This window comes from Lontra canadensis, unplaced genomic scaffold (assembly GCF_010015895.1).
Source record: "Lontra canadensis isolate GAN:19392208 unplaced genomic scaffold, GSC_riverotter_1.0 scaffold23, whole genome shotgun sequence".
NCBI classification, from domain to species: Eukaryota; Metazoa; Chordata; class Mammalia; order Carnivora; family Mustelidae; genus Lontra; species Lontra canadensis.
Window position 1 is genome coordinate 9,131,699 of NW_022631017.1, and position 13,351 is coordinate 9,145,049.

General features: G+C 45.9%; 1 protein-coding gene across 5 annotated transcripts in view; it reads left to right on the forward strand.

The window, feature by feature from the left end:
- Positions 1-13,351, forward strand: part of KIF6 (kinesin family member 6) — a 434,768-nt gene that overhangs the window by 342,757 nt on the left and 78,660 nt on the right. For all 5 annotated transcript variants that reach the window (XM_032862288.1, XM_032862289.1, XM_032862290.1 and 2 more), the window contains one exon: positions 7,644-7,699. In XM_032862288.1, coding sequence (XP_032718179.1) covers positions 7,644-7,699 — 56 coding nt within the window. The remainder of the gene's footprint in view (positions 1-7,643; positions 7,700-13,351) is intronic.

Genomic DNA, 13,351 nt, shown 5'->3' on the forward strand with positions numbered 1-13,351 from the left:
GCTTTGAAAGGGTTTTTCCCAGCAGTTAATCAGTCTTTTTAAATCAAATGAAAAGTCAGGAAGACCAAGCCCACATTTTTAAAAAATGTCTACATCTGTTTGATGTTATTGTAGTAACAACCATTAAAGGAATATTTGGTACTGAAGGGGTGTAACCCAGAGTCTACTCCCTTCTCAGGATTGGAGCTTTTGTTTGCATTCGTGGAGAGTATTCAGTTACTAAGTATTACATGCTCATAGCTGCTTGAGGCAGAAGATGAAGAGAAAATGTTTTTCTGTGAAAAGAAATAGCTAAAGCCCCGCTCTTACCACAGACATCAGAATAGGGTCCCACAGGTGCCAATGGGGGCAACTTCCACACCGCCCTTACCTCAGAAAGCAGTCTTCCATAACCCTGATCCCCTCCAAGCATCTGTTGCTGGTCTCCCTGGTCACGGGAAGCACCATGCACCCCATCTGCGGGAGGGCTGGCCAGTCCTAGGAATGCAGACATGCTCCACAAGATTTTAGTCAGGATGGTGCTAAATGCGTTTCCTCACTCTGCTCCCAGGAGACTTCCTCAGAGAAAGTCTCACCCTCTGGTAGCCCCCAGCAATGAGACCCCAGCCTCCTGGCCTGCCATTCATTCCCAGCTTTTCACATCACATCACTCTACCATCCAGGTTTCTAATGTTGGGACATTGTGTTGGCAAAAGGACTCATTGCACCCACGCAAGAGCCTGGGGGCAGCTCAGCCTCTCTAGCCCATGGCAAGGGGCTTCTAAGCCCAAATGAAGGAAACATTGGTGGCCCTGGATCCCTTGTGATCACTCAGTTCCCCCAGAGTGCAAGGATTGACTTGGAGCCACAGGAGGGATCCATCAGTGGCTCACATGTTACCCACCCATGTTACTGGATGGAAGGATTTTCTTCCCCATCTTACCTGGACCCTTTGCTGTCCTCCCAGGCAATTTCTAGCATCTCCTAGCCCTAGTCCCCAGTCTGGGGGAGATCGTGCTGCCTGTCTGTGACAAGAAAAACAAGACACTGGCACATTAATGGGGTGTTTACCCTTTGCTGAACTAGAGCATGTGAGCCAATTCTTAAGCTGGATTTTTTCAGCGGAAGACAACTACAATTCAAAATCACATTTTTCAGGGATGACTCATCCTTGTAGTACATGGTAATGTGAAGAGAGGCTGGAGACCCCATGGTTGGCAAAGACCAGTGCCCAGGCACCACACAGCTAACCTTCTTCTGTGGCAGGTCTTTGATACAAACTGAGTCCCTCTGTCACAGACTTTCATTAAATAACAAAAGAAGAGATAAATAGGGAGATTAACTTCAATTGCTAACAAAGGCAATGATAGTGTGAACTCAACCCAGAAAAGCGCCTCTTCACTCCTTCAGACACAGAATACAACAGCAATCTAAAACCAACAGGAAAACCAGACCGAGGCTGGAGAGCAATCTTGTGGCACCATCTGGAAATAACATCCATGACAAATAGGAGTTTCCTGGTTCCTATTAGACTCCAATTTTAACTTTTATTATTTTTCCATTTGTTTTTTGTATTTACACCTTGTCTCCTGAACTAGAATTATGGACTCTGAGAGCTGAGATTAGATTAGAATCTTCCCAGCCTCCCCAAAGTTTTTAAACACAGTGCTGGCCACAAAAACAGTACTCAACAATACTTCTTTGGCTCGAGAATGATACTTTGAAATTGGCTTTGGGAAGTCTTAGCAGCCAAGCAGACTGCTCAAGACCTACTTCCTAGAAGCAAGAGAATGCAATGGCAGACTTCTAGAGACTCAGAAAAGGAACAGCTCAACAAGACACAGGAGGGGGCAGCCATCTTGATGGGAAACAAGATGGAATAGAGAAGTATTGGTATTAAGGAAAAGGCTAAGGGAAATGAAAGGTGGATCTTCACGGCAATACAACAGAGAGAGCTAAGGTGCCATGTCAGGGATGGGTCTACAGAGGAAGGAAATGGCATAGAGGCAGGCCTACTCTTCCTTTCTGATAGGGAACAGTATTGCATGTTCACTCTGTAAATAATCAACATATTAAGTTAATTGCTCTAGACAAGACTAGGAAAGGTGTCAAGAGGAACCCCCTTGCCCTCCAACGACATATTTGCCCCACTGGCCTAAATAAACCTTCCCTGATGATGTGACAGGGAATAGACTGCAAAGGCTCTTAGAGACTGAGTGCCTTATGAACACCAGCTCCTCGTCTTAGCCCATAGGTTAAAGCAGCTGCTGCCCCTGGTCCCCAGCAAATTGCCTGTGGTTCTAACTGCCCTGGGGCAGAGCCAGGTGTCTTGCTTCCTCAGCTGCTCCCCCAGTGGGGACATATCTCTGCCTGACACACACCAAGGGCAGGATGGAATTCTCCCAGGAACTGCTGGTCTTGAAAGTCACATGACATTCGACCTCAACTCCCATCCCTCTTATTCCCCCTGAAGATTGAAAAACTCAGCAACTATCCTAGGTGTCCTTGACCACGGACTTGCAAGGATCCTTCCTCTGACCCCTTGGTTTGCTGAGAAGATGATACTCATCATTCCTGTCTGTGGTTGCTGCTTCCAACACGCAATCCCATGTCACAGTTCATCACCCAAGCAGGTCCCTACACTGCCGGGGAGTGGTCATGATCTAGGTACAAAGGACATCTGTATGCATGTACTTCCCACATCAACCCACCCCCAAGAGCCATTTCATATTAATCTTACAAACAAGGACTCTCATTCATCTGGACATTCAAGCCCAAGTCTCTGCACCCCAGGGAGTGCTGTCTACATTGCACGCCATGCCTGTGTGACGTGCTCCCTCACACACTGCCGCTTGCATGCTACAGATAGGTATAGAATGCTCACGAAGTACGTGCCCCCGGTCTAAGCTCCAGGGAGAGAAGTGTGAATTAAACAGCTGTGGTCACTCTCCTCGAGGCGCTTACCATATTGAGAAAGGGGACAAAGCACATCAGCAGGCAATTCCCAATGGTGTGCCCGTGATGACAGAAGTTCAGAGTTCTCTGGAACACATGGGGCTGCCAATCTGCACAGCCCTACAGAGAAAAAGACATCTCTGCTGCACTGGCAGGGTTAGGTCAAAATTAGCCAGACATCCCGTGCAAAGGGAATAGCCCCCAGGTGAACCAGTGTGACACTTGATGGAACTGAGACCATTTGGGCCAGCCTAGAAAAGCCAGGGGTGGGGGGTGTTAGAGAAGATTCTGGCAAAGTCCACACCAGCCAGAGCATGAAGAGTTTATTTAGCCCTGTTAAGGAGTTTGGATTTTGTCCTGTGGTCACTGGGGAGCCCTCGAAGAGTTTTAAGCAGGAGACTAATAAGATCAGGTATGCATTTAAGAAGGCTCACACCAGGCACGTGGGTGGCTCAGTGGGTTAAGCCTCTGCCTTCGGCTCAGGTCATGATCTCAGGGTCCTGGGATCGAGCCCCGCATTGGGCTCTCTGCTCAGCAGGGAGCCTGCTTTCCCCTCTCTCTCTGCCTGCCTCTCTGCCTGCTTGTGATCTCTGTCTGTCAAACAAATAAATAAAATCTTTAAAAAAAAAAGAAGAAGAAGAAGAAGGCGGATCACACCAGCTAAAGTGTGGGAATTGGCCTGAAGGCAGATAGCATGAATGCAGGGAGCCACTCAAGTCCTTGTCCCTTGGAGGTAATGGGGTGGGGTGAGGGAACTGTTCCTTCTCTGAGGCAATGAGAGGAGGAATGAAACTAGGTGGAATGCTGTGAGAGATACAGAGGAGGAGGGCAGAGGGGAGGACAGGGGATGGATGCGTTGAGTGAAGATGGCAGTGGAGGGAGGGGCAGGAGCACGTGGGTGAGTGCCCATCCTGGCTGGTGAGATGAGGAAAAGTAAGAGGAAGGAGAATGATTTTCGGAAGCGGCGGGGAGGGGGGATCAGTTCCTCAGGTGTGTTTGTCAAGAAATAAAGCGGGACTGGGAGGGAGATCTGGGAGCTGTCTGTGGGGATGACAAGTGAAGGCACTGGTGTGATGGGGTGTCTGGGGAGAAGAGGTCACACGGGGAGAGGGTCACAACAAAACCCTGCCCACACCTGATTCACAGAATCTAAGGAACAGCGGCAGAAGAGGAGACAGAAGGAGCAACCAGGGCGAGAGATGGCTGATGTGACGTGGAAGCCAAGAAGGAGAAGGGTTTGCACTCTGCGGACAGTATCCAGCACAGACTTGGGCGCACCATGGCTGCTGTGGGATCAGTGACGGCTTGGTGTCATGGGAAGCCAGGCTTGTGAAAGAGCAGCCAGAGGACTGCATTCCTTCTCTCTTCCAAGCCCAGGCCTTGCCCCGAGGTGGAGATTTCTGTGCAGTGCACAGAGCCGCCTGCCAGCCCCCATGCTGGAAATACCCTCCCAGCAAAGCTGCCTTCCCGAAATGAGCAGTGCAGTCAATGACTCCCAGATAGGAATGCCTTGGTGCCAGGAGGAGACCCTCAAGGGCGCCCAGGTTGAGTCACAGAGCCTTGTCCCTGGCCCTGCCCAAGGTACAGCCTCCCTGACATAGACCAAGCCTCCTCCCCATGAGCAGCAGCTGAGGCTGTCCTCCAGAGGAACAGTGCACCCTGGGGAAAGTCAGCACAGGTTCAAGCACCAGGGACCCAGGCTAGTTCCCTGAGCCACCTCATTAAGGGAATGTGCCTCTTTCAGGTCAGGAAGGAGTCAGGAGTCTCCCTTTCCTAATGATCAGAACTCAGTCTGGGGCCTGAGAGAGGGGAAGCAGGGGAGCTGAGGGCGATGTGGGCTGGGCAGGTACGGAGATGCAGGTGGGCAAGGAAGAATGTGGCAGAAATGGGGGTCACCTTCTTTCTCATCTCTCCCACCTCCCCTGCACTCTCCTCTTCTTCTCCTCGGGGCTGGGCTTTCTCAGGGAAGAGTTTGTCTTGACAACTGGAGATCAGGAACACATGTGGGTGGGGTGGCCTGGAGCAGTGACAAGTGCAGAGTGAAGGGAAAATGGTCTCATGTGGACAGCACGGCCCTCAGTGCACACCTCTTCAGTGGGCAAAACCATTTTAGCTCAGCGCTGAGCTGCAGGGGAGATACTGGAACAGCTCATGGCTCCCCCCGCTGGGTCTGTCAGCCCTGGCAGGGCAGCTCTTCAGAGCGGGTTCACCTCAGCACGAAGCAGCTCCCTCCAGGACAAATGTGGGCACCACCAAGGCTTGGGGTGCGCCAGCCCAGGCCCTCTGTCAGGGCTTCTCTGAAGAGTCGCTGTGGAGACAGCCTGGACTGCCTTGATATCTTCCCCTTTTCTTTCTCTACTCTGGTTTCCTCCAGAATTGACATGAATTTCAGCAGCTCTGCAACCTTGTTCTCATATATTCCTGATTCTCGAAAATCCAAATGGGTGAGTGGACGCTATGGGAGCAGGCACCACGAGGAGTCTTTCACCAAGCAGGGAAGGATTATCAAGCCCTGTGGAGTCCTAGGTTCTGGGGATGGACAGAGCCAACCGTCCAACAGTTACAGTCCCCCTGCTTGGCAGAACTTACAGGATGAAAATAGCCCCGACTTCTGAGTGGCCTGGCCCACAGCTCGGACGCTGCCTGTCTGGCAGGCAAAGGCCAGCATGAGCCCACAGAGCCCAGCACAGGGACTTATGAGAATGTCTGCTGAACCGAATTCAGTCTGAGTGGCATCAAATGGACCTGCATTTCTCTTCCAAAGGGTACAGGCCCTAGCTGAAGAGAGCACATCCATAAATCTGTCACAAGCCTGAACAGCCTAATAAGGGAACTGGGGTGGAGACCCAAGAAGCATAACACTGAGAGGAAATTTAGTCCCCTTCCTTGGAAACTTCCCATCTGCAGTCACAAGCCAAGCAGCCAGACTCGGAAAATAGCAGTGACATAATTCACACTTCTCCCTCATCAAGCACAGGGCCGTAGCGGCACTCTGGCTTCTGCCCACGTTGTTCCCCTGCCTGGAATGCCCTCCTCTTCCTACCTCTTCTAACAAAATCCTACACCACTAAAGAACTTAACAGACGAAACAACATGATACCTGGGATTTATGAGACCCAGAAAGATTTGGGGGGTGGGGAGGGAATGCGGAGAGAAGAGATCGTTAAAATCAAATTGGCTCAGTGTCGATAGTTAATGACTATTAACTCATGGGTAGGATTTTCTAATATGTCCTATGCATCCACGAAAGCCGGGTCAGTCCTACCTTGTCATGATGCTTTCCTGACTACTCTCCACTCATGGAAAGACCCCTCCCCAGTCATAGCCCAGTGGCTTAGCCAGCGTTAGCCACGGTAGTGCAATGAATTACTGTAGCCATTTATTATGGATTTGTTTCATAGCCTTTCAGTTGCCCTTTAAATTCCATGGCAGAGAGGAGAAAGGAAAGGCTTCTTTCCCTTTCTTTCTTAAGGGTCCCCCATGTATAAGGGACCAGACCGCATTTTCTCACATAGACCAGATCCTACGCTGCTTTGCCAGCGCAACGTTGGGCTCTCAGCAGGCATCTCATACATATTTGTTGGCAAATATGTAGAAGTCATTGAGTAAACATCAGCACCACCATCCAACAGACTATAGACAGCCATCAAAGATAATGGACATGGAGACGAACCATTAGAGACGGTGAACTCTGAAAAACAATCTGAGGGTTTTGGAGGGGCAGGGGGTGGGAGGTTGGGTGAACCTGGTGGTGGGTATTATGGAGGGCACGTATTGCATGGAGCACTGGGTGTGGTGCATAAACAATGAATTTTGTAACACTGAAAAGAAATCAAAAAAATAAATAAAAAATTTTAAAAAAAGATAATGGACAAGTTTCTAATGATGTGCAGAGGGATTAGTACTGTTATGTAAAAAATAACCAAAGCACAAAATCATGTGGATGGTATGAGCTTAACTCTATAAAAAGTGAGTAGAAAAAAGACTGGTTGGAGCTCAAAATGAGCGGATTTCTGGGGAGGGGTTATTGGGGATCTTTTTTTGTTTTGTTTTTATACTTTCAAAATGTGATTTAACATCATATGCAACAGGAGTCAGCATCCTTCTGTCAGGGGTCACATAGTAAATATTTTCAGCTTCACAGGCCATACAGTCTTTGTCACAACTACTCAGCTCTGCTAACGCAACCTGAAAGCAGCCATAGACAATCTCTAAATGCATTGTGGTGGCTCTGGTTCAATACGATTTTATTTACAGAAGTAGGTGGAGGCCTGGATGTGTTTCACAACCAGCCATAATTGGCCAGCCTCAGACCTATTAATTAATAATCAGAAAAAAATGTTATTTAAGTTATAGTAAGCATGTATTCTCGACTATAACTAAAAGCTCTTGATAATGTGATTAATAGAGAAGAGCAGGGCACAAACATCTTACAATGCTTTATTCCAGTACCCTTGCATCATAAAACACTCAAAATTGTAAGTCATAATTCTGTGCTGGATAAAAAAGTAAAAATTCACAATACTAGTAATTAATACAAATTTTAGCTCTATTTTTAAGCCCACTATATGTCATTTATTTAGAATTTCTTTTATCTCTTTCCATAAAGTTTTAAATTATTTTAGAGAGTTCTCAGAAATCTATTATTTTTAACGCATAATTTGGGATGAACAGAAATCGGCAAATTCTTTTTTTTTTTCTCCCTGCAGATTTTCTGAAGCGAAGGCCCTCGGAGAAAGTATAAATGAAACAAGAAGCAAAATTGGTAAGCAGATGTTATTCTGTGAGCATCTTTCACAGACCATTTTCCTAGTGAAAATCAGGTCATGATGTCCCTCCAAATAACCATCAGGCCGAGTTTCAGGGCATCCCTGCCAAGGAAGCTGCTTTGAGAGTGCCTTTCCTTGGAAGTTTGTCATCTCCCCTACCATCCATCAGGAAAAGTGTTTTCTTTTGTCTAGAACTTGAACTTTTCATCCTCATGAAGGCCTGAGCTCTAGCATCCCAATGAGAAAGTTTTGCTTTTCCCCCAGTGTTCCTCAACAATAGCTCAACTAGTCATAAAGGCAAGACTACAATGAAGTTTCATATTTTCAAGTGCTGTGAAACACTTCTACACCCACCCCCAAAAAGCTTATACTTAGCATTTTTGGCACAGGCATGCATTTTTCAGCACCATCCAATAAGCCTGTGGAAGGAGGAGAAGGAAAATGAGCCTCTGTGCCTTCCCAGGACACGGGCTGCCCAGCAGGGCCCCACCATGTAGGTGAACGTCCCTGGAAAGATGAGGTTAAGGCAGGAGGCAAACTCAATTAAAGTATGCTTCATATTTTTCTCAAAGTGAGAGGAAAATGTTGCCTTCATCCCAAACTAGAAGACACCTAGGGACCCATCTCCCAGACTGGGGCAGCTCTGTAGAGCAGCCCCTTGTGCCTTTGCCTCTTGCCAGAGAAGGTGACGTCCTGCATCTATCTCCCTTGCCCCCATCTTCCTCCCCTCCTACATGAGGGCAGGACAGAAGCCACTGTGAGTGTCCCCATTGGCTTTTCCTACAGAATATGGAAAATTACAACAGCTTCAGACACTCAGTCCCTAAATAGGAGTCTCATGTTCTCCTCTGCTGCCTGAGGCAGCCAGGCCCTGGGCCATGCCCAACACCATGCAGAGAATCTCTATAGTCTCAGGGGTTCTTAACCTAAGATCTAGGAACTCGGATAGGGGGGAAATTAGCCTTTATTTTCACCAACCTCTAACTGCAATTTAGCGTATTTTCAGGGATGAATGGAGGCAGCTGACCCCAGTAGGACTAGCAACACCTGTCATCCATGGAAATTGCAGACATTTTCATTTCACAGCCCAGTGTGGCAGATATAAAAAAATATCTTTTATATGCATCAGGATTTCAAAATTATGGTAGTTATTAGACTCAGCATTTGATCTTATTATTTGATGCATTTATATAAAAGCATATAGACATTTCTGTACCACAAAAAGTTTTAAAATTTGGATAACTATTTCAGTATAACTCATTTCTCTTAAAATCCTTTTTTTTCCCCATGCTATGTACCCAAAAAATCTTCATTCTGAGAGAGGGTCCATGGTTTTATCAGACTGCCAGAAGGATCCCTGGCAAAAAACAAAGATCAAACTCCTTTCTTGACCTGTGTTCCCAAACCCCTAAAACTGCATGAAAAAGAAAACTGGGTGTTAAGGGTGTGTACATTTTTCTGGAGAGGTCTGATTATCAGAAAGGTCAGTGACCCAAACCAATATGGAAATTGACTCTATGTCAGTGCCCCATCAGCTATGCCAGGACTTGAGGGCTAAGGAGCAGCCCAGGCCCAGCAGCAGGACCATGCTGGCACACCTGGCTGGATGACCTGGAAGGAAGGGAGGTAGGGAGGGAAGGAGAAGCAGGCCTCAGTGCATCCGGGGTGGACTTATCAGCCTTATGGGACTCAAAGGACCCAGTGGTCTGTTTTTATCCCTGGAGGGATAAGAGGGAAAGACCTTTTATAAACTGCTTCTCCCCAGAAAGTAATATGAAGTTTTTCTCTTGAAAAATATCTCTCTCAACCAAAATAAAACCAAAGCGTTCATTCTGACACTAATGAAATAGACTCATGATGAAAGACACCAATGGCCTATACTAATATAGTTTTTCACTCTGAGTACAGGTGGTTGTCACAAGTAATTCTGAATTCTCCCTAGTTTTGGTGCAATATCATATGTTCATAGATCTGGTTTGCCACATTCTCAAGAGGAGGCAAGTCAGACGTTGACCTACAGCTCTGCTGGTTGTGCCCTGCCCAAGAGCCAGGTTCCGAGGGTAGGGGGGTGGCTGTAATTTATTTCTCAGTGAGGATGATCTGGACACACAAAGGGTCCAGATATGCCAGCAGAAACCCTGGGAAGTGGACCTTTGTTTTTTCTGGGTCATAACAAGCAGAGCTCATACCAGTGTTGAGATTCAAGCATTCAGCACTACCAAGAAAGTAGCTAGTTTAGTGGTCCCAATAGTCCCAAAGTCACTCTTCCGCTACTTTATGCAAAGAGCAGACTAAAACCCATCCCCTGGCCACCCAACTTCCTAATGTGCATTTGATCCAAGGGGGCCCGGGTGAGGTGGATCACTGATACTCAGCCTTATTACTGAACAAGCTGTCATGGTCCGTGACCTCAGGAAGCAGCCTGCCATCACTGCATGTCAGAGACAAGGCTAAGATTAAGGAAGTGTAAGGTGGAACTTGTACACACATTTAAATTCAAAATCTCCGAGGGAGTCTTGAAGGAAACTGACTTCAGGAGATTTGTGACCTTTCTAAGCACATTTTTTCCTATGGAGAAATTAAATCAAGTGGAATTTTTAGTTCCCAGTGACTGAAATCTTAGACTTAGTGAATCTAAAAGTCAGGAGGTGGGAGCTTGGCACAGTTGTACCATCACATGTGCGGGATGGTGACTCAGCTCCGCTCCCAAACTGTGCCACATCCTGCCTCTGGACCCTGAGGCAGGAATGGGATGCTGTGGAGTACACATGGAATTGGCCTGCAGAGAGGAAATGAAAACTGTATTTGTGAACTACAGATTAGCCAGCCCATGTGTTTCAAGTTCAGGTTCCTTCCTGGGTAATTTTTCTCTGATATTGTGATCTAGAACTGTCACTTGAGTGTCATCCTCAAAAATTCCTAAAGGCTAACAATTCAGTTATAACCACATAATATCTAATTTTACATGGCATAATAAGTCAACCAAAACTCCCATGTTACTTTCTTTTCTTGTAATAAGCCAACACAAACTAGGTGGATAAACTCTTGCCACCAAATCCTTTTCTGTCCTTCTGTACACCATTTACATCAATTCTGATGTCGAATCAGTTGAAATCAGAAATGGAAGAAATAACCAATTTAGAATCTCCCCCAAAAAATTAGAGTCTTTGTTTCTGTAGAAGAGGTGTCTTCATTGTATTTATGTGTCCCAAACACAAGAGCATTAGACTGCGTTTCACCACCTGGGCTGTGTATTTGACACATTCACATATGCCCTGCTTCCATTCATCATATCTCTGAAACTGCAATTGAGCCCAAACTGGGGGGAAGGAAGATAGACTGTGTGAGAAACAATGGCATCAACCAGGCCACTTTTCACTTGCTAGAATTCTGGCATTCCTTCTTCTACATCAGTGTTCTACCACTGGCAGCATTGTCTTTGGCAACAAGGAACAATGAAGGGCTGTCCTTTGGCATGAGGCCCACACCTAGACCAGTCCAGGAGTCAGCTGCTTTAGGAGAGAGGAAAGGGCTTGATTGACAACCTCTTCATCTTCCACTGACCCCTCCAGGCCTAAATGAAAACTAGCATCACAGGATGCCACACAGAAGGGTTTTCACTAGTGGGCCAATCAGTGATCAGTTCAAAAGTCACAGAAAATGTAATGGCAGTAGCTGTTAGCAGGAGGTAAAGGGAAATGCTAGAAAGCTAACAAAATGCTCTGGAAGGTTTCTTTCTCCTAACTCAACTTCAAAGAACCCCAGCCACCCCTCCCCACATTTGAAGAACACTCTTATATAAACTGTTTCTCTTACATATTTGGGCATTAAGAAAAATCATTTCTCAGATCCAGGTCTCCATCAGCAGGGTAAATAGGATGATTTTCAGTTGTGTGCCTTTCTGTACTGGGATCTTCCCTTGAGGTTTGCTTTTGGACCTGTTGGTGCATGTTGGTTTCTAGTAGCTTATCCAGGAGTAGGGGAAAGATGACATCTGGGTCATTTTGCTAGATTATGAAGACCTGAATTAAGTATATATTTTGTTGCTCTTTGTCACTAGTCCCAATTAACAACTGCCCCAACAACAGCTTCCACCATGTATTAAGCACTGACTGTGTCATGCCAAAACTTGACATATACTATCTCATTTAATCCTCTCAAAGAAGAGCCATGACCTACGGGGGGACAGGAGTATTACCTTATGTCATATATTATAGATCATGATTTTTAGTGTTAATGCATCTGAAAATCAAGATATATTTGGCCATTTTTTCACAGTTTACAAACCTCTAGAATGAAGATGAATCTTAACATTGATGTAATCTAGGTTCTATGAAATAGGGAATTATCATTATTTTGCAGATTTTAAAAAATGAAATTTCAATGAGGTTTCCTGCTATATGACTAAGTGAGAATCAAATTTCATTTCTGTCCAACTCCAAAAATTTTTTAACATCTTTATTTTATTTTACTTTTTTCAGTGTTCCAAGATTCATTGTTTAAACACCGCACCCAGTACTCCATCCAATATATGCCCTCCTCAATACCTACCACCAGGCTCACCCTTCCTCCCTACCCCCTCCCTTCCAAATCCCTCAGTTTGTTTCTCAGAGTCCACAGTCTCTCATGCTTCGCCTCCCCCTCGGATTTCCCCCAATTCACTTTTCCTTTCCTTCTCCTAATGGCCTCCAAAACTTTTAAATACAGTTTATGATCTCCATAAATTCAGATTGATCTGACTTTGACATTTGTTTCTGAGTTTAAAATTTTACTCAGCTGTTACTCAGGTCTCTCTTTGGCCTTTATCCTGTGTACCCAACAAAAGACTCAAACTTCAGCCTAGCTCATGCACACACAGCTCATGAAGATGAAAAGGGTCTTTGTAACATGATTAACGATAGGTTGTCTTGTGCCTGTTAGGGCTCAGTTGCAGGGGCGGGTGGCACCTGAAACTCAGCCTGCCCTTGCTGTCATTTCCATTGCACCAGCCCAGGCTTGTGTCTGCTCTTTGGAAGGGATGACCTTTTCCGGTTTGCAGAAATATGCTATGGACCTGCAGCAAGCCCGGTAGGATTCAGTGTCCCACCTGGGTTTCAACCATTCTCTTCAGTGGTTTAGAAAATGGAATAGTGGGGTTGTATTTTCAAGCTCTGTACAACTGAGTGGGTTTACTGATGCTTCAGGAAACATGAGAGAATTTAAAGCAGTAACTTAGATGAGGTGTAGTAGGAATGAGTGTCATGAAGTACTTATGCTTCGTGTAAAACAGTAACCAATAAGCACTGGAGAAAGCCTGATTAAGGGCAGGCATAGAAATCATGAGTGACTACAAGATAAAAATATGTTACCACCAAGTGAGAAAATACTATATTCTCAAAACTAAGAAACACAGAAGCCAAGACTTCCGCTCTGCCCAGCATTTCCTTGTGCGCATTGCATTTGCTCCATGAGGAGAGAGATGGTTCAGAGAAAAGCAGCTGAGGGGATGAGTAGATCTTTGGCTTTATGAAACAGTTCACCACATGTTTATTTTAAATAACAAGCTCTGTCTGTGCTTTAAAGTATTTGTGTGATTGTTTTAAACTACATTTATCAAAAAAACTCAATTCATTTATGCTCAACTTGTATTGGCCAGGATGTTTGGCTAT